Genomic DNA, 19,749 nt, shown 5'->3' with positions numbered 1-19,749 from the left:
GAGAGAAGATCTGAGGTCATCATATAGTAGGCAGTCATGCATCAAGTGATCCCAGGTTTCCTGGGCACCACAGGTGCAAAGGGGGCTGTCGGAAAGTCCAAGAAGGTTCAGTTTACTGCGAAAGGCACCATGCCCTGTTAGGAGGTATGTGGTTAGAAGGCCTGGGGAGAACCAGGATGGTGATTTGGGATATACTTTGCATATGTCTGGTATAAATTTGCGGGTGATGGTCCCTTTGGTGGATTCAGACCATCTGGCTTGCCAGGTCTGTTGTAAGTAGGTTAGGAGTCTGCTTTTTTCGCTGGAATAGGTGTTAGCAGGATCCGTGGTAAAATCAATAAAGGTGGTAGACTTTCCTCTGCTGAGCTGATACAGCATCCCCACATGGGCCACCTCAAGGTCTAGGGGCAGTACACCGGCGAGGACCTGTAGGGCGTGCGTGCTGGAGGTGCAACATGCTCTGGTTATTGTAAGGAGAATTGGCCGTTGAATGAAGTTCAGCTTTCTTCGTCCTACCACAGTGGAGGCTTTGTTGAACCATATTCCAGAACCGTAGGTGATAGCTGGTATGAATATGGCTTTATACAGTAAGGCTAGAGTGCGTTTTTTGAGCCCCCAATCTCGGCGGGTCACCCTGGCAACCAGTGCAATGTAATTTCTAATTTTCTTCTGTAGATAGTTGAGATGTGGGAGAAATGTTAGTTTGCTGTCGATGATAATTCCAAGGAGTTTCAGCTGAGTAACAAGCTTGATGGTTGTGCCATGTATCTTGATTTGAGGCGGCCTCCGCGGATCAAGATAGCCCTTCAGGAGAATGGATTGGGTTTTTGTGGATGAGATGGTCAGATGGTTTTTCCGGACCCACGCTTGCAGGGTGGTAAGGGCTCTGTTGGCAGATACTTCAAGTTGAGCCCTGGAGTCCCCTGCCAGGATCAGGGAGAGATCATCAGCATATGCCAAGGTCTGGACATCGCCTAAGTCAGTACTGAGAAGCTCGTCGAGTACAGAGTTCCAGAAAAGGGGGCCCAGGACAGAGCCCTGAGGGCAACCTCGGTGGACATGACGATTCACACTGGAGAAGGGAGCCTGAACCACAATGCTCCTGTCACTGAGATAGCTGGCAATACAGTTGTAGAGATTTCACCTGGGCGTTGTCGATTTTAGTGTGGGAGCGGTAGGCTTATTTTTAGGAATAATAGGACAAGGCTGAGTTTTAGAAGGATTGCGGTTCATCAAGTTTTCTTCTTACCACTGAAGTCATGTGTAGTGTTATATATTGTGCCTATTGTTTATCCGGCTTATTGGCCGCCAGGCCCCTAATGGGACCCGACGTTGCCCATACCTCGCCACGTGGAGGCGAGTCGGGTGTTACCAGTGAGTCAATTGTACTCTGGCAAGTCCAGCCACTTACTTTCCTGGGATTTTAGTGGCTAGGACCTAAAATAAAATTGGAACGACCGCGGTTGATTTTAGTTCACTTACATTAAAGCGCTAATATGGGGTTTGACGCTGAAGGTCTTTCTGAAGTGCTTAAAAGGTTGGGCGAAATTTTTTTGGTATATTTTAAATTTGGACGTGTAGGACTATACACTGTGCAAGAGAAAGTGCTGGGAGGGGAGAGTGAAGGCTGGGGGGTGAAATAGGAAGAAGAGGGTCGATAGGGTAGGTGACCCCCAATTATTCAGTGAGGCATGCCCATGCCCCACCAGAGGGAAGGAATGGTGTGGCAGGGAAAGAGGAGATAGCAAGCCGTCACCTCCACCCTGCCGGGTGTGGGATTAAAAGTATTGCACTGCACAAAAGAGTGCAGAGCCTTGAGCCAATATGGCTCCGTCAAGGCAGCAACTTAGAGTTTCTATATCTTCGTCGGTCTTCTCTGTCATCGGTAGCCTTTAGTATCAAGATTGGTCCTCAGCTATGAACACTGGTCAGGTCCGTTGTTAGTCTGTTATCAATGCCTGTGGTTCTCTTCATCATGGGAAGATCCGCATCTCCATGGGATTATTCTTGCGTTCGCTGGTTTTAGATGATTAGTAGTGAGCAGGTTCCTGAGGGAGGTTCTCCTTGAGTTCTCGCCACGCGTGTTCTGTCTCTTTTTTTTTTTTTTTTTAATCTGTTTCTTCTGTAGATGGCTATCAGTGTTTTACGCCTAGCAAATAGTTTTTGGGCATATTCCTTTAGCTTCCTATATTCCTCTAGTGAGTCCAATAGATGTGATTCCAGGTTCTTGGAGAGGTAGTGTATTCCGGTGATCAGTCTGCATCTGAGGTCCTCATAATGGGTGCAATCGTACATAATGTGCTCCCAGCACTCAAGCTCCCCACAGGCGCAGCTCGGATTCTCCTCAATTCCCAGCGCTGTCAGCTTGGCTTTAAAGGCCCTGTGTCCAGTCAGTAAATAGGTAGTGTATAAGCCAGGTTGAAACCAAGTTGGGGGACTGGGGTACATCCTGTCGATGTTCGGAATGAATTTCCTGGTGATATTTCCCTTATTTGAGTTGGCCTAGCGCTCCTGCCAAACTTGCATCAGGTGTTGTTGCAGTCTTGTCTTTTCATTTTTTCGTGGTGCATTAACGTCCACAGTATAGCCATGGTATGTACAGGGTATTCCTTTCTCTGTGTGGTAGTTCATTCCCCTGCGCGTGATCTCTAAGTCAAGGGGGAGAGCCTCGGCCAAGACCTGCAGTGTGTGGGTACTGGTTGTTCTACAAGCACGTGTAACTGTCAGTAGGATGGTTCTTTGCGTTGCATCAAGAATGCGTCGGTTTACTACAGTTGCTGTTTTGGGAAACCATACTGCTGAGGCGTAAGTGATGATCGATAGAAAGGTTGTTTTATAAAACAATGACAGGGTGGTTTAACCCCCAGTTCCGCCTAGCGATCCTAGCCACCAATCCAGAGTATCTTTTAATTTTGGCTCTGATATAAGTTAGATGGTGTTTAAAGGAAAGATTAACATCCAGTATAACCCCTAAATATTTTAACTGGGTCACTGGTTTTATTGTGGTAGGTCCCACCTTTATTTGTGGCGGTCTACGTATATCAAGCTTTCCTTTTAGCAGGATGGAGGATGTCTTTGTTGTTGATATCGTCAGGCTGTGGGTTCTGGTCCAGTTTTGCAATATCAGCATTGCTTGATTGGCGTTTTCCTCTAGCTAGGCCCTGCTATCTGCAGCAAAGGCTTGGGAGCGCACATCACCGAGGTGCAAAGCCAAGAACCCGTCCAGAACCATGTTCCACAGGAGAGGCCCCCAGAACAGAACCCTGGGGGCAGCCCCTGCGGACATCACGATTCACTCTACCATAAGGTGCTTCCACGATGATGCGTCTCTCGGAGAGATATGACCTAATTATAGAGTATACTTCTTTAGTGAATGTGAAATTAAAGACATTACATTATACTCATTTTGAAGGACTTATTGAAATTACTGTGATAGTGAAAGACAGACTTGCAGTAATGCACGGGTTTGGGTTGACAATGTTTCTATCCCACATGACAGCTGCGACGGTAATTTTATTCTGTTCACTATTTCGTAAATTCCTCTGTCCCATTGTGGCCCTCTCGAAGTACAAACTCTCCAGAAAATTTATTTATTTAAAAATTCACAAAATTATTCTGAGGGACTATTGGTCACAAGGGTTTACAATTATTTGAACAACACACATCATTAACTGTATTTAATAGTGATGGGGAGATCAAATCAAACGCGTGTGCGACTGCCCTTCCACATGTTATCACTCATTACATTAGCCTCTCAAAACAATTTTGTAAAATTTTAAATAAATAAATGAATTTCTGTTTATATTCCAAGCAGCCACATTGAACCAGATGAGTTTACAGTATATAAAAAACACGAAACTTACCACATGTAGCGTCACGTGGGCTCGAACAACAGTCATCTCAAACGCGTACATTACTGTACGTCTATCTTTCTCTATCAACGGTTATTTCGTGGATTTTAATACAGTAACTGATAAGGATAATTTGCTAATAGTATAGTGTACTAAAGGGGCCACTTTACTAGCTTGCACATACCTAATATCGAGTAGGTCTCTCTTTCCATTTTCATGACAGCGTAGGTTCGTCGTGGCACGGACTCAACGAGGTGACGGAGGCTTGCCATAGGGATGCTGGCCCATGCTGATTCAACTGCTTTCCACAGTTGTTGCAAATTGAACGGTTGGGGATCTCTGCTGCTAAGAGCCCGTTCCATTTCATCTCGCAGGTGCTCAATTAAGATCTGATGGCTGGGGGAGGCCACTGCAGTAGGGTAAATTCACTCTCATCTTTCTGTAACCATTCTGTATAGTTCTGGCCTTGTGACATGGCGCATTATCCTGTTGAAAGAACCCATTCACAGATGGATACACTACAACCATGAATGGATTCGCAAGGCGGGTAGGAAGCAATTTCTAAATAACCACTGGCATCCAAATATTGCTCCACTGGTATCAAAGGGCCCGATGTGTATCACGAAAACATCCCCATCCCACGCCATTAGTCACTACCAGTCTGCATTTAAAGATAGCTACAAGATGTGTCCAGGGACTCATATTTTCGCCAAATTCTGTTTCTTCCATCACCGTGAACAGCAATAACTGGGATTTGTTAGGTTATGCACCGATTTTGCAGTACTTCTGACCGGAGTTGCTGCTGAGCCACTGTACCCATACTTTTTTTTTTTTTTTTTTTTTCAGTGGCTCCAATTTTGACTACCTGAGGGGCGGGATTACTGGTACTTGCAGGTTCAACCCTTGCTTTTTTATGAGTGCGGGATGCCATTAGTCCTATCCGTATGGTAAGACATCATATTTACACTCATTGGAGCGTTCCCTGAGCAAAAGCTCAACAACGCAAAGAAAGTTGTGGCTCGCCTCCTCTTAGCCTGGACGGGTACTGAGCGGGTTTTGAGCAGCGATCACCTTTCTGGTGATGGCTGCTCAAAAACAACACACACACACACACACACACACACACACACACACACACACACACACACACACACACTTTGCGTCGTGTCTTCAGTCGAGTGGTGGAGTTGAACTAACGGTCAGGAGCAGACCTCCATAAGAGACAGCACATGTACATGCCACCGTACCTGATGGAATTTACTGTCAGTTAAAATATTTTAGTTATAAAATATCTTCGTACTTATAACAAAAATTGCATGTTATGTGAAATGACCGTTTCATATAACATGCAATTAACCGTGGTTCGTGCCCACGCACTTATTATAAGTAGGCGGGCTCGAACCCCGGTCAATTAAAACTCATGTACTATTTAACTCCCTCGTTGATTGCTGGGCTATGTCAGGCCTTTTAATGGTATACGCTACATTATATATAGTTTGTATACTACGAATTGTACAGTTGTTTATTATAGTTTATCCTGTGTTTTCCAATATGCAGTATTTTAACATCATTTGTATGTTATAATTTTACTTTGTGAATGGCGCCTCCATAGCCAGGAGGGCAGGAGCAGCAGTGCATAGCACATGCTCCTTGATTAGACTGGGGTTCGAGCCCGTTAGCCACCAAATACGGAGGATGCGGAAAAGGTCAGGGAGTGACCACCGCATATCCCGAAGCAATATGGCCTTAGTTGCTAATGCTCCTAAAAACCAAATAACAACAACAACTTTGTGAATATCAGTATATAATTAATACTTCTTTGTATTCGTCCCTGGAGTCCAATGGCTGTTCTGGAATACTGCTTTATTAGCTGTTGTGATGATGGTGAATTACTGTAGCCTTTGTCCTTGGTATTCATTAGGTAAACGAGAAGTCCACATTTTCATATACGGAATTCTATGGATCTGCGCTTCATCATTACTAAGGTAGCGTTCTTTCAAAACGCTTCCTCCGATATTGCGTCTTGTCTTCAGTCGAACCTACGTAGTGTAGTTCGGTAAACCACGAGAGTTCATAGCCCACTATACATACAAATGTTAATTAGGCTTTTCTAATCCTTTGTAACTCTTGGCCCGCTTTTTTCCCTCAGTTTCTTTCAAAAACAGAATAATTAATGCCTTTTACTGTTGACTTTCCCTCTTTTATCCCCTTGGTACGTGCTTCTATCGGGTCGACTGTCACTAGCAGACTCTCCACCATTACTTGAAAATGTAAATTACTTTGTGCAATAGGTTTCGTGATTCATAGCTGCCTGATCCTTCTGTTCTTAGCCTATTTAATACCTCGCTGACGGCCACTTTAGAAAAGCAAAATCCATTAGAAAAGTTCCTTTATTTTCTTTAGGGATGTTTTGTTCGGCCTGTGACTCCCATCAAACCTGTCTTCACGGAGTACGTTCAGTGAACAGAGGACGAAAGTGGGATATAAAGAGAAGGAGGGAATGCGAAGGCAAACAGAAGGGAAATGGAGAGTGTATTGAGAGGTAGATGTGGTACAGAGATAATCAATGGATCAAGGCAGGATAAATAGAAAGAATAAGAAAGGTTGAAGAAGAAATGCGCGTAAAATATTACTGTCTTTCCAATACAGTTTGTTGATAATGACCAGTAATATTGGTGGACGATCAAAAGCAGTACAGGAAAGGATTTGATTTTACTAAAATACTTATGAAAACCCTTTTAGCGTTAAATCTTAAATTTATATTTAAATATAAATTTATTATAACAATAGGTATGGAAAATAATGTCTAGTAAATATACTGTATATACCATGACTCGCTATACAGTACAACGGCTTGCTCTTGAGATGACATTTTCGAGTACAGAACTAGTTTCGCCTGTTGTCGTATTGATTTCTGTCCTTATATTATTTTCCAGATCATTTAATACCTTAGCTTGTAAATGTATACTCTCACCTTCAAGTAACCTCGCAGAAATAAACGTGGTGCCGTTAAATCTGGATGCGTGGCAGTCAGTTTGTCTCCATTACGCGAAATTAATCTGTTTGAGAACAGCTCGTGCAACATGTCCATTGTGGCCCTTGTCGTATGACAAGTGGCTCCATCTTGTTGAAACCACAAGTCGAGCAGATTAATTTCCTGCAATTGTGGTAGAAGGACATTTTGTATCACGTATTGACATCTTTCAACGTTCTCCTTGATCATTTTCGCGAAAGTATGGACCAAGGACAATTATGCTGCTTGCTAAGATATTAAGCCACACAGCAACACGTTGTGGGTGCATTCCTCGTGAGCCTCGTTAGTGTCCATCTTTCCATTATGAAATTTTACACATCAACCTAAAATAAAATTGCCAGCCATTATTTTTCATACTGTAAATGTAACATTTCAACATATAGGTTTTTAAAGTGTTTTTGTCAGTATCTTTATCGCAGGTACCGTATTCTATGGAACATAAGACTTAGAATAAGAGGAAAAACATTTTGAGAAAAAATATTTTATTGAACATTTGAAAGACAAATTTACAAGTGCTAACCTACTTCACTTGTTATTGGTGTAGAGTTTTAGGCGTATCAGAAACTTAGGCCATATTGCGCCGTATATAATATGTCTGTAAATTGCATGTTCCGTGGTCTGTTTGCTGAACAAAAAACCAAGATTTTTGGGAGAAAATCCCTGCTACTCCCGCCTGAGATCAATGAACTCAGCCATGTTGGGAAAAATACCCATAAAACTTCCTCACATCATTGACGGAATTCGAATTCAGGTCTTCTCCGCCCAAGGTGGGGTAGGACGGCGATTATAACCAACTGTTCTACCCACGCTTATACTTTCGTCAAAGAGTACATCATCTTCAGGGCCATCAAGGGCATTGCTGAATTCCACATTTTTGAAAGACGTGACAACGTTTTTGTGTTTAACCAATAATTTTTCACCCATTCGCACAACTGGGTAGGTGCTTGATCCTTTCATTCACCTGTTGGTGTCAAATCGTGATTTAACACCTCCATCCTCCACTTCTCACGCATAGATACTTTAAAACAGGGATGATCGACCTTTTCCCTGCAGCGTGCCACATATGATGGAAATGCATCGTGTGCCGCCAGGGGTGAATATGGACGCTATCAAAATCAATAACATTCTTCCCCTTACTAATTCGTGCCCGGAACCATTAAATGTTTTTTTTTTTTTTTTTTTTTGCTAACTATGTAAAGCAATTTTGGTAAAAAGTATGATTTGATAGCTTGTAATAAAAAAAAAATTGGCTTTATAAAATAGATTTAATACAGTTTAACGAATAAAGGTTCGTTCTTACAGAATCGATGTCAGGAGAAGCTCATTAACGTCTGTACTTATCTAACGCCATTACTAGAGTTATACACACAGGCGTATAGATTTAAAAATGCGCTCTTATATCAGCGAAAGTGTGTTATTCCTAAAGTAAAATTTTCCCCCTGCGCATTGTATCAATCGCTCATCTGAACATATCAATCGCCACATCGCTTATCTGAATTGCTCTATAACCTTACCTAACTTAAATTAACACTGAAAGGCGGAAAATATGAACTGCAGGTTCCAATCACGTGAAACCCAGGTCATAATTTCTGGTAATAAAAGTAGAATTTGAACTCTGTGCGTTTAGTTTCGTTACTGGTTTTTCAAATCCATTTCTAAACGTCAAAGTCAGTATATAGTGACTGTAAATTGCGTACATTCAGTGGTTGGTTTGCTTGTTTGTTGATGAAAAAATCAAATTTCCGATAGATAAAACCATGCAACATCGGGCTACTGAATAGCACAGTGGTTTTAATCACCGTCTTTTCTACACTGGGTGGAAAAAGCCCAAGTTCGAATCCCATCAATGACGCGAGGAATTATATGGACATTTTTCACAACGTGGCTGAGTTTTTCGCTCTCAGACGAGGACTGCATGGGTTCTTCTCCCGCAGAATCGGGTTTTTCGTCCAGCAAACAGCACGTGGCGAATACACGTAGTTACAGACACAATATACTGACGCCTCACTGCCTTAGTTACTTTAGCGCTTAAAACACACCTAAAAAACTGTTGGACAAGGCTGAGTACTTAGAAAACGTTGTGAAAAAAGCCCACAAAAGTTGCCTGGGTTCGAATCCCATCACTGGCCGAATTCGAACCCAAGCCACTGTTCTCGCCTTAATGTAATATGATTTAAGTAGACTTAATGCGTAATACAGTAACTGAATTCTTAATTAACAATTTTGTAATGGTAGAAGAATCCTTCTATGAAGGAAAACAGACTTACTTTTGAAGAGGGAGTAGAAAATGATTTTTATATATTTATTAAATCTATTTATTGCTCTGCTCAAGAGTCACCCCTCCTGAACTAGGGGGGGGTGGCTAGGGGGGTTATATTTACATTCAGAGGTTAAGGCAGGGTCATGTGTCCGGCGGTTACATGGAACACATGTATGCTTAACCTGAAAGGTACAGAACTTAGTGTTTATTGTTTTACATACTTGAAAGTTGTGGAATACCAGTGTCCCAAATTAAAGGATATTATTTTATCAAAAGTGCTGTAAATTACAAAAACATGAGAAATATGTACAAAAATATAATGGATTGAGGCAGTCCATCACCGGTTGTTGCCCGTGGTATCTCTTCAATGTTCACTGTCCTAGTACTCACAGCCAGGCGTCTTTGGAGTAATAGATGCCAAGAGAGGGGACCAGTGACGGCGTCACTTTATTTTACATTCATCGTGTCATGGAAAGCATTGTGGCAATTTTCCTGGTGGTCTATCATCACTGTAAGTTTGTTATATGTGTCCGTTAGCTTCTGGCGTCTGTACATATGCTGCTGGCAGAATTTATCCAGGTCGATGGCTAGATTGTTGATCAAATCTATCATGTTTCCAAGAGTCTCAAGCGTCTCAACAAGCGTCTCAAGCCTTTCAAGGTTGGTGAAACTGATTCTGAGTGAAAGCCTTGGGTCCACTTGATTTCTTCCGGCAATACGGGGAGTTTTTATCAGAATTTTCATTTTATTTTTTCTTATTTATTTTTCGTTTATTTATTATTTATTTATTTATTTTTATTTATTATTATTTTTTTCTTTTTTATTTTTCGTAATTTTATTTAACATTAGAAACTAAGACCAAGGATTTTTTAATAATCAATATTCATTGATTTTGAGAATTAAAATTTAATCGTATCTTATTTATAACTTTCTAGTAATTCTTCACTTTATAATCTCAATTCGAGATTCATAAATTTTCTTACGCTTCAATCATTTTATGGATTTCAAACGACCGTAATCGATTTTTCTCACCGAGGGCAGTTGGATCGCTTTTTTTTATTTTTTTATTTTTTACAAGATTGCGCACAATGCTTTTTACTAGCTTTTAGGAAGAATTACTTCGAGAAATAAAAGTCCCGAATTAGAACAAACAAAAAACCGATTGGTACGTGTAATACTGACGACAACTCCTATTGATTTTTGTGTCCCATTCTTCACTTTCACTTGAGACCAGTGTACTTTAAACATCTCTTCTCTTCCAAATGGTGTCCTCGGGCCATCTCGTTACTTTAAAGGTGTCCAAGAAATGATTCCGTTAAATCTTATTCCCATTTCCTTATCTTTCTTAGCGGGGAATACGCTCTGTCATTCACTAGAAGAATTTGCTGGCTGATACATACATTAACGTCACCTCACACCATCAGATCTGAAAGAAGATACGACTTGTTTAAGGAAATAGTCTTACAAGTCAGATTTCTACTGTCACGGAATACTTTTTTTTTTCCACCTGGTTAGAGCGAATATGTCACAAAGCGAGAACAGACGAAGGGTCTACACTCAAAGACCACCCTTCGCATTTTCCTCATTCTTTTCCACGTACTCTCAAACCCAGAGGATACATCACACCGCTGTAAGGTTCAACTAGACACAGTTCGATTACTGTTACCTTTGCTCCTAATTACAGCTTCATATAAATGTCATTTCAAAGAATTTTTCCTCTGTTAACAGAATAATTTAATCACTTTCGGGGAGTCCCCTATCGGCAAAAAGTTTAACACTAATTATTGAATTCTAGGTAATAAGCGATTCTAACCTTCCCAAATGTATGCGATTTCTTTTATGTCGTTTCACATTCAAGTGGATATTCAGTTGTTTGGACAAATTATTTTGAAAATATTGTGCAAACACTATTCGATAAAAGTTAATTAATTCAAAAAGCAAATAAACTACATGCAGTACAAGGGTTTGTTTATAGGCTGTCGTATTTCATTTTTATGTACATGGGAACAGCTTTTGTCATTTTTAAACTGACAACTTGTTTCGACAACTTTAAATACATTTTAACAACTACCTCTTCTGATTCATGCCCCTCATGGCTGTACAGTGGTTACGATTCCTGTTTTTCTACACGATGGCGCTCGCGGCATTACGATGGTTATAATCATTTTCCTCCCACACCCTGGTGAAGAAAAGAAGGGGTGAGTTCAGATCCTGGCAATGACGCAAATAATTTTTATTATTTATTTATTTATTTTTTATTTATTTTATTTTTTTTTTTTTTTCACAACGTGGTTGATTTCGTCGATCTCGGCCGAGGGCTGCTTGATTTTTTCTACCGGAAATTCGTATTTTTTACTTCCCTCTCCCATAAACTCGGTTTTTCAACCCTCAAAACAAGAATAAAGACCATAGAATACGCTAATTCAAAACATAATACAAACCTTCCGAAAAGGTGTGTCAGTTGGTTTTTTGAAAGAGAGAAAGAGTACGAGGATCATTCAAAATTATTTTCCCTCAGTTTCTCCCTCCCGTCTAGACGAGATTTGGTCCAAGTCTTTTCCAACGGGGTAAAAGAACGGCAACGGTAAAAACGCCTATTTGGTGGTGAGGCATGCGCAAAACAGTCCAACGCTGTTTTCTCAATGCTTTCCCTTTTCTGCTTTGACAACAGTTTTCGTTATTTATTTATTTTTTAATTATTTATGACAACGTAAGGTTTAATATAGAACATAACGGAGTATTTATAGAAATAAATTCTGTACCAGTTAGTGTCCTGCCGCTAACATATTTAATGTGTTTTACATTTAAGAGTCATCGGCAGGAGTTAAAAACGTTTTAATTTTCAGATACTAATAAAATTCATGGATAATAATATAACGATGTTTTTATTTTATTAATAATAATTACATATCGGTTACTGAAAGTATTGTTCTGTGATGACTAAAGTAAGATATATAATTTTTACATTGAAGAGATATTTTAGTTCACGACTAAACACACCATCTATAGTTGTTCCATTACGTGTAGTATTTATCGAAAGATCTAATGACGAGTCCAAGTTGAAGAATGTTTTCATAAATGTGCAGAGCTCTTTTCCAGCCTCAGAGTTTAATTGAAACCAGATGCGTTTTCGAATTAACGCATTTCCAGGCATTACTGCAATTTTCAGATGTTTAAGAGATTTTCCTCTAGTATAGAGCTAAGATGAAGCTCCGTGCAAAATTTCATTAAATTTGGTCCAATAGAAGATAAATGATTGTTGCCATCGTACAAGTATGATTCCAACAATACAAGTTACAATAATTCGCTTCTGGTGGAAGCTGAAGATGACGTGACTTCCGTAACGCTTTTCGCATGACGGTTTTTCGTTTCAAAATTTTTGGAATAACGCCAGTAAAAACGTTTTTAACGTCAAAAAATATTGAAATGATTCATATTAACAACTATACTAATTTTTAATTAAAATATCCTCCATGAGTTTTTATCTCAGCCTTAAACAGTTTTTATCACATCCTTACACAGACGCGTCATTCTGCCGATTAATTTTATAAATAGTGTCTTCACTAACATTATTCCAAGCGATCTGCAAGGTTTCCCATAAATGTTTTGAAGATGGGCAGACTTAACGGACTTGGCGGTATAGATGATCCCAAAAAAGCTTTGTTGGGTTTAAGTCAGGAGATTGGGGTGGGCACATAAGTTGCAATACCCCCCCCTGTTGGTTAGTTGCTAGAAAGTAGCGGCCTCCGCAGGAGTGCTACAGCACACGCTCTTTGAGTAGACCAGGGTTCAAGTCCCTGACTGCTAAATACCGTCGATCTGCCAACTTGGATACCCTCTTTATCAGCGACACCGATCTTCTCACAACACGACAGCAGCAAATTTGTCTAGATAATGACAATTACCACATTGACTCTGTGGAGGAAGAATTTAACATTAAAGAATTTCAGCAAGCCCCTGGCAAAATGAAGGATAAAAAATCCCCAGGAATACTAAAAAAGGCCGCCCAGGTAAATCCGCAATTTCTGCTTAACCTGTTCAATAAATGCCTAACCCAGGGATCCGTCCCAGAAAGCTGGAAAATAGCTGAACTAAAGTTAATACTCAAAAACCCATGGAAGCCCCCAGAACAGCCTACCTCGTACTGGCCCATTGCCTTCCTGTCCACATTGAGCAAGCTAGTTGAACGCCTCCTCCATACCAGACTCCTAACGCACTGTACAGAAGCTGTGGCCTACAATCCAATTCACAGTATGGATTTCGCCCAGGACGCTCTCTACCAAATAACCCAAGCTGCAGCCAACACTAATTACAAGTACTTTCTCCTCATAATCATTGACTTTGACGGGACCTTTGACATGGCCCCGGCAAAGCCAAGCGTTTTTCGTAGGCTAAGACTGGCACGCATACCAGCCAACTTGTACAAGTGTATACAAAATTACCTTTCTAACAGGAAGATCACCATTTCCTCACCATACCAGAAGCTCACCAAGTCTGTCTACAGAGGCTGCCCATAGGGCTCGGTCCTCGGCCCTTTCCTCTGGTGGCGCACTATGGCCATAGTTGCCGATGCGCCCAATAAATTCCGAAACAAACAAACAAACCTTTCCTCTGGAACATCGTCCTCGATGAATTATTGGCCTGGATCTGGGCCCTGTTACTATCCAAGCATTCGCTGATGACATTACTATCTCCATCGCAGCGGATACCAGAGCAGCTCTCGAGGCCAATGGCAATCAAGCACTACAGATCTTACAGGACAGGGCGACTCTACACAAGCTCCAGATTTCCACACAGAAGGCACAATCCATACTTCTCAAAGGCACCCTGCAAAAATCAAGGCCTCCTCAGATCAAGGTACAAGGAAAAACCATCATGCTGGCAACCTCCCTAAAACACCTGGGCATTATCCTGGATTCGAAGCGCTCCTTCTTCCCGCACCTCTCATACCTTACCTTCAAGTCAAAATCAAAAATTATATAGCTCTAATTGTCCGAGTAAGCAGGTGTGACTGAGGACTGAACTGGAGAACACTCAAACTCCTGTATAAAACTATTTCCTCCCTGTTATTACATGCGGATCCGGGATTTGGTACCATAGAACAATAATTGTTCTCAATAAACGCAAACTAGAAACAATTCAGTGGAGTATATTGCTCGCCATTACCAGGGCCTGCTGCACAGTAAGCTCTCCGACCCTCCAGGTTCTTGCCAGTGTCCTCCCTCTTGACTTGGAGGTTATCCGTCGAGGACTGCACTACTGCTTGTCGCGGGGCATCCCAGCTACCATCAATCGACACCCACACTGACTGTAAGCAAGGAAAGAAGAAACTAGCTGCCATGCTACTACAAATCTGGCAGGCAAGATGGGAAGAGACGGACAAGGGCCTAATAACTAAGAAATTCATCCCGGACGTCAAACTTGTTTATCCTAAGTCGCCGCCTTGGTTCTCTCCTGGTCTCTACCATACATATATTATAACAGGACACGGCTCTATAAATCATAAGTTGACTACCTTGGAAATCGTCAATAACCCCTACTGTACATGTGGAGAAAATGAAGATTGTGTCTATCTTCTTTATAACTGCCCAGTTTATGACGATCTTCGAGGAACACTATACACCTGCCACATACCTCAAGGATAGGAGCACCTGTTCATTTCTGACGAAGAATACTACAAATTACTAACGGAGTACGCACAAAACCTCTTTGCTAGGCGAAGGACTCTACAACCAGCTCAAACTAGGGATACAAACCCGTGAGGGACTTACTCAAATCAGAAATAAAAATCTCTACTTGACCGTTTTATCAACATCGACTTTCTAATCCTGGAACATCCGGGGTAGGACTACCTGCCAACTCACCCACATGGTTGGGTAGGCTCCAGTGGTCTTGACCACTCCACCGCCAAATATAGGTCACACTCAGCACTCTCGCTGCGTGGCTTTTCTATCCTTCTGGGGTTATCCTCTCCCCCTTTTCGCCTGGTGGGGCGTACGCTCCACTGTCAATTTAGGGGATGCCTTCACCTGCATCCCCTTACTCTTACTTTCATCCCCCCATCTTCTTCTGTACTGCTGTTATTTGTTATTTGGTTTTTTTGGAGCATTAGCAACTAAGGCCATATTGCTCCGGGATATGCGGTGGTCATTCCCTGACCTTTCCGCATTCTCCGTATTTGGTGGTGACGGGCTTGAACCCCGGTCTAATCAAGAAGCGTGTACTACCGCACTGCTGCTCCTTTCCACCTGGTTACGGAGGCGCGCCTTCTTCTGTACACCCTGTATGCCGCACTTTACCTTATTTTTATTTTATTATTATTTTTTTTTTATTTTATAAAAAAAAATGGTCTCCGTTCAGGAAGCTCAGGCGACCCTGACGGAGACCTGCCAGAGAATAATGGGCAGCCTGGCTACATCCTAGTGGTGTGTGTGCGGGCAAGTGGAGTCCCATCAGGGGCCAAATTCCAAGACACACAACAGAACCCAACATAATACTACGCATTCAACACACAACACTTTTCTGGTATTTACAGCGTTCTGTATTTCTTCACAGCGTACATATGGCACAGATATGGGAAACTACAGGTGGCGCCCGACCCTAACACTATGCACACTATGATCCAGCGTGGCAGATTATGGTCCATTTCCCTCAACGTGAATCATTGAGGAAGATTCCATCCTGCAGTGGATTGAAATTGGCTGCAGTTTTTTTTTTTTTTTTTTTTGCCTGCACAGCATAGAGCTATGCTTCGGGTCATTGTTTTGTAATATAAAATTTCTTCCACAAAGTCTAAGTCCAACATTACATTCAAGAATGTTTTTATAGTCTTCTTTTCTTAAAATTTCTTCAATTCTGAAGATGTCATCCACTCGAGAAAAACAGAAGCAACCCCAGATAATGATGGAACCACCAACCTGCTTGACTGTTGACACTAAATAATGTGGCACCATTTCTTCTTCCCTAGATCGTTTCACATAAACTCTACGCTTGGATCCAAAAATTTCAAATTTGGATTCATCAGTCATCAGTACGTTTTTTCCATTCTTCAATTGTGTAATATTGATGGCTCTTATCCCAAACTAACCGGTTTCTTTCGATTTTTCGGTTTTATAAAGCCATTCGGATAGCTGCATAACCATGAAGACGAAGGCTTGTTTAAGACGAAGTTTTATAGTGGTTTTACACGGGAATTTCTCTGTTCCAATTTGAACTCAGCTCGGATATCAGGTGCAATAATTCATCGATTGCGTTTAGAAATCAGTGTTATGGTCTTATCTTGTGCTTCTGTCGTTACGCGCGGTCGTCCTGATCGTGGTCTGTCCTTTCAACTGCCAATCTCCTTGAATCGTCGAATGGTAGTTGTACTCCTTTAAATGAAACACCTAGCTTTTTGCCAATAGTTCTCATGGAATAACTTTCTTTATACAGAGTTATAATAGCATTTCTTTTTTCAACGCTCGGTTCCTTATTTTTTGCCATGTTTATCGCGAAACAAAAAAAAAAAACTTACACTAAACACTGTTTCTGAATGAAAGGTGTTCGATTTATGTTACAGCTTTTACTCTTCAATTTATATTATTGCGAAACACTCTAGAATCATCTGTAATCTTCTATAATATTGAAACAATACTCGTACTTTCTAGAGTCACCTGCAACGTTTTACCACATTCAGGAATCTTCTGCACCTTTTCGGAATATTCTAGAAATTTTTTAATTATTATTTAAGGGTTTTTTTTTTTTTTTTTTTTGATTTTTATACGTAACAGAAAATATTTTAATAAAATTGGTAAACATGTTGGTCCTCTTAATAAAAAATTTTGAAAATTAAAACGTGATTCCAAACTTTTAGGCGAAAGTGTATGTATAATGTGCTTATTGTCTTCACATGTCCGTCTGCCCTCATGTAACAACTCGACTCCCAGTGGATATACTTTTTATGAATTTTTTTTTTATTTGGGCCTTCTATAAACATTTGTGGAGCCAACTCATTAAAAGCAGACCAATAGAAATCCAGAAATTTATTATTATCATTCCCTCCTTCCTCATCCCCTTCAACCCATGCACAGTACTAAGTACTATAGGTTTTTATACCTTTCGTGTTTGGGGGGTTTCATAACAAAAAATATATTTTTTTTCATGCATATCACATAGGCTATCCATATACGTATTGTATATCGTAGCTGAAGCAATGGATATGTTTATTGCCATGCGTGGGTTAGAAGAATGAATGGGCAATGTGGCGAATGAGTAGAAACAAAATTTTCTCGTTTCGGGCATAAAAGTCGGTGCTTTTTGCTCCATATTTTTTTTGTTATAAATCATGAATTATTACTATGTGGTAACGCGCTTGAAATGCAACGCACTGCTTACGTTAACTAACTTGTTTTTAAAGATAAATACATTTTGGGCGACGGCCCTCGTTATAAACTACCGATTTCCCTACCATCTGAACTTCTATTTCGGTTATCACCCACTTTATTTTTCTATATTTCACTTCTGTACATTTTGCTCCGTGTTCAGTTTAAATAATAAAACTGGAGACCAATAAACGTCAAGCAGCGACTTATCCATTAGTATAAATCGCAGTTCGTAAATATTCGATCGCCACAAATTATTTTCAATACTCATTTTGTCTTTTTCTCCCCAATATATCCACAAACGCTATTTATCACACGATCTATGTGTGCTTCTGTACACTCAGATACCAATCATTACCTACATTTGTCAAACCTTTTCCGCAACATGTGTTGGCGTTCCTCCTCTACCAACTATAAATCACTCTTCTCACTGGTGGCTTTAATAACCAATAATTCCAGCCAGAGAAGACCCATACTTGTCTACTCTACTGGACTGTAATTCCCGTCTATAAAACTCTCCATGTCAGGCTATATGATCAATGGAGATGATGTATGTAAGAAACATGCTTAAAGTTTTCCGAAATTCGCGAATCAATCAACCAGCATATGCACTAAAATAACCACTTCTGGCCACCTATGGGATGCCATGAAGGAGTCTATTAGCCGCGCATCAATCATCGAAGCGGAAGACCTGGTATTGCCTTCAACATCCCTAACACTTCCTGTATCACCGCACAAACCTGTGACTAATTACATAAAAAAAAGAGGGAGCCACAAGCGGTGAACAATTATCCGCTCCCAAGTCGATATTTTATGATAGAAATTGATTGTAATAGAACTTTACAAAAATTATCAGGCATTCAATTATTGGGATCTTGTTTTGTGCTCTTCAATACACCGGTATGAAATAGCTTGTCAAGCGAGGAAGAAGTAATGGTAATTAACTTGAACTTTGGTCATTAAACTACCCGGAAATGCATATCTCTGGATTAATGAACTTCAAACACAAAATGTAGTAAATACCACGAATGGTACCGGTGGTTCTTTTTATGATCTCAGTTCTTAACTTTTCAAAAGATGAATTTTTTGTGATATTGTATCTGATTCAGGCTGGAACAATTAATAATCTGTTATGCAGGTTCATCCTCGAATCTGATGGTGATAAATCTGCAATCCATTTATATTATGTAACTATGATATATCTGCTGTGGTGGCCATTTATTACATCAATATTTAGCCTTTCTTGATCTTAGAAATTTTCCATATCGTTCCAGTTCCTCCAAGATGGAAAGTGGAGCCTACAGATACCAACGTTGCCATGGGAAGAGATGTAACGATCGATTGTCAAGCCGATGGGTTTCCTCCGACCAGGTTAAACTGGCGAAAGGCAACAGGTGAGTGCATGCGAAAAGAGCCAAAATTTTTCCATTTCGTTTATGAATTGTAAACTTTGAAAGTGGGAGTGAATTTTCCGTTTTATTTCCTATACATTTAAAGTTCCTTCTCCCTGGCAGCTCATGTTTTACTAATAGCTGAATTGTTGAGTTACTGACGGTTAGAACCTTCATCTTTCTCAACGTTTCTTGCATCTCCACCTCGTCGCTAGGATTTCTTCCGAAATTTCCAAGAAGAAGAATATAACAAAGGTAAAGACAATGAAAGATATTTAAAAAAGAGCAAAAAAATTAAAATACAATATTTCGTAACTGGGTGATCATTCAGTCGCCCTGGAATCTGGTGGCACTAATACTGATAATGATCCAAACTTGGAATGGCTGAAATCAAACGTGCATCGATTTTCGTCAGATAATTGGAGAATTCTTAAAAAGATGTAGTTAAGCATCTTTAGGAGGGAGTAGGCTTTTTTCCGGGGTTATTCCAGATTTTACAGCCCGCCCAACAAGAAAATAGGGCGTGAACAAGTATACGGATATTCAAAAAACAGTGTGAACTCAATTACCACTGGAACCGACGCACTATGGCTTGAATAGATGCATCAAAAATTTCCAAGAATGTGATTAATTTTCAGCTAATTACGGTATCAGGTAAATAAAGGTATTATGAAGTTAAAGAAGTTTTTTTTTGCGGTACAAAAAGTTTTTAGTTTGTTGAGTCCTTCACTTCGAGAAGTTGAAAGCAATGGATAACTGTTTTTTAAAAGTTTGCAAAATAGAAAGAAACGGACTAGGAAAAGGGGGGGGGGAAAGAAGTTAGGGATACAAATGGACAGAAAAAGAAAACGAG

General features: G+C 40.4%; 1 protein-coding gene across 1 annotated transcript in view; it reads left to right on the top strand.

Annotated features, from left to right (window-relative positions):
- LOC150075401 (cell adhesion molecule Dscam1-like) overlaps positions 1-19,749 on the top strand; it is a 316,461-nt gene that overhangs the window by 203,423 nt on the left and 93,289 nt on the right. Inside the window, exon 10 of the mRNA XM_090389299.1 lies at positions 18,780-18,899. Within this exon, the coding sequence (XP_090245425.1) occupies positions 18,780-18,899 (120 nt within the window). The remainder of the gene's footprint in view (positions 1-18,779; positions 18,900-19,749) is intronic.

This window comes from Mastigoproctus giganteus, chromosome 14, assembly GCF_048544385.1.
Source record: "Mastigoproctus giganteus isolate SK-2022 chromosome 14, ASM4854438v1, whole genome shotgun sequence".
Taxonomy (NCBI): Eukaryota; Metazoa; Arthropoda; class Arachnida; order Uropygi; family Thelyphonidae; genus Mastigoproctus; species Mastigoproctus giganteus.
Note: the sequence above shows the minus strand (reverse complement) of the source record. Positions and strands in the feature narration are given on the sequence as shown.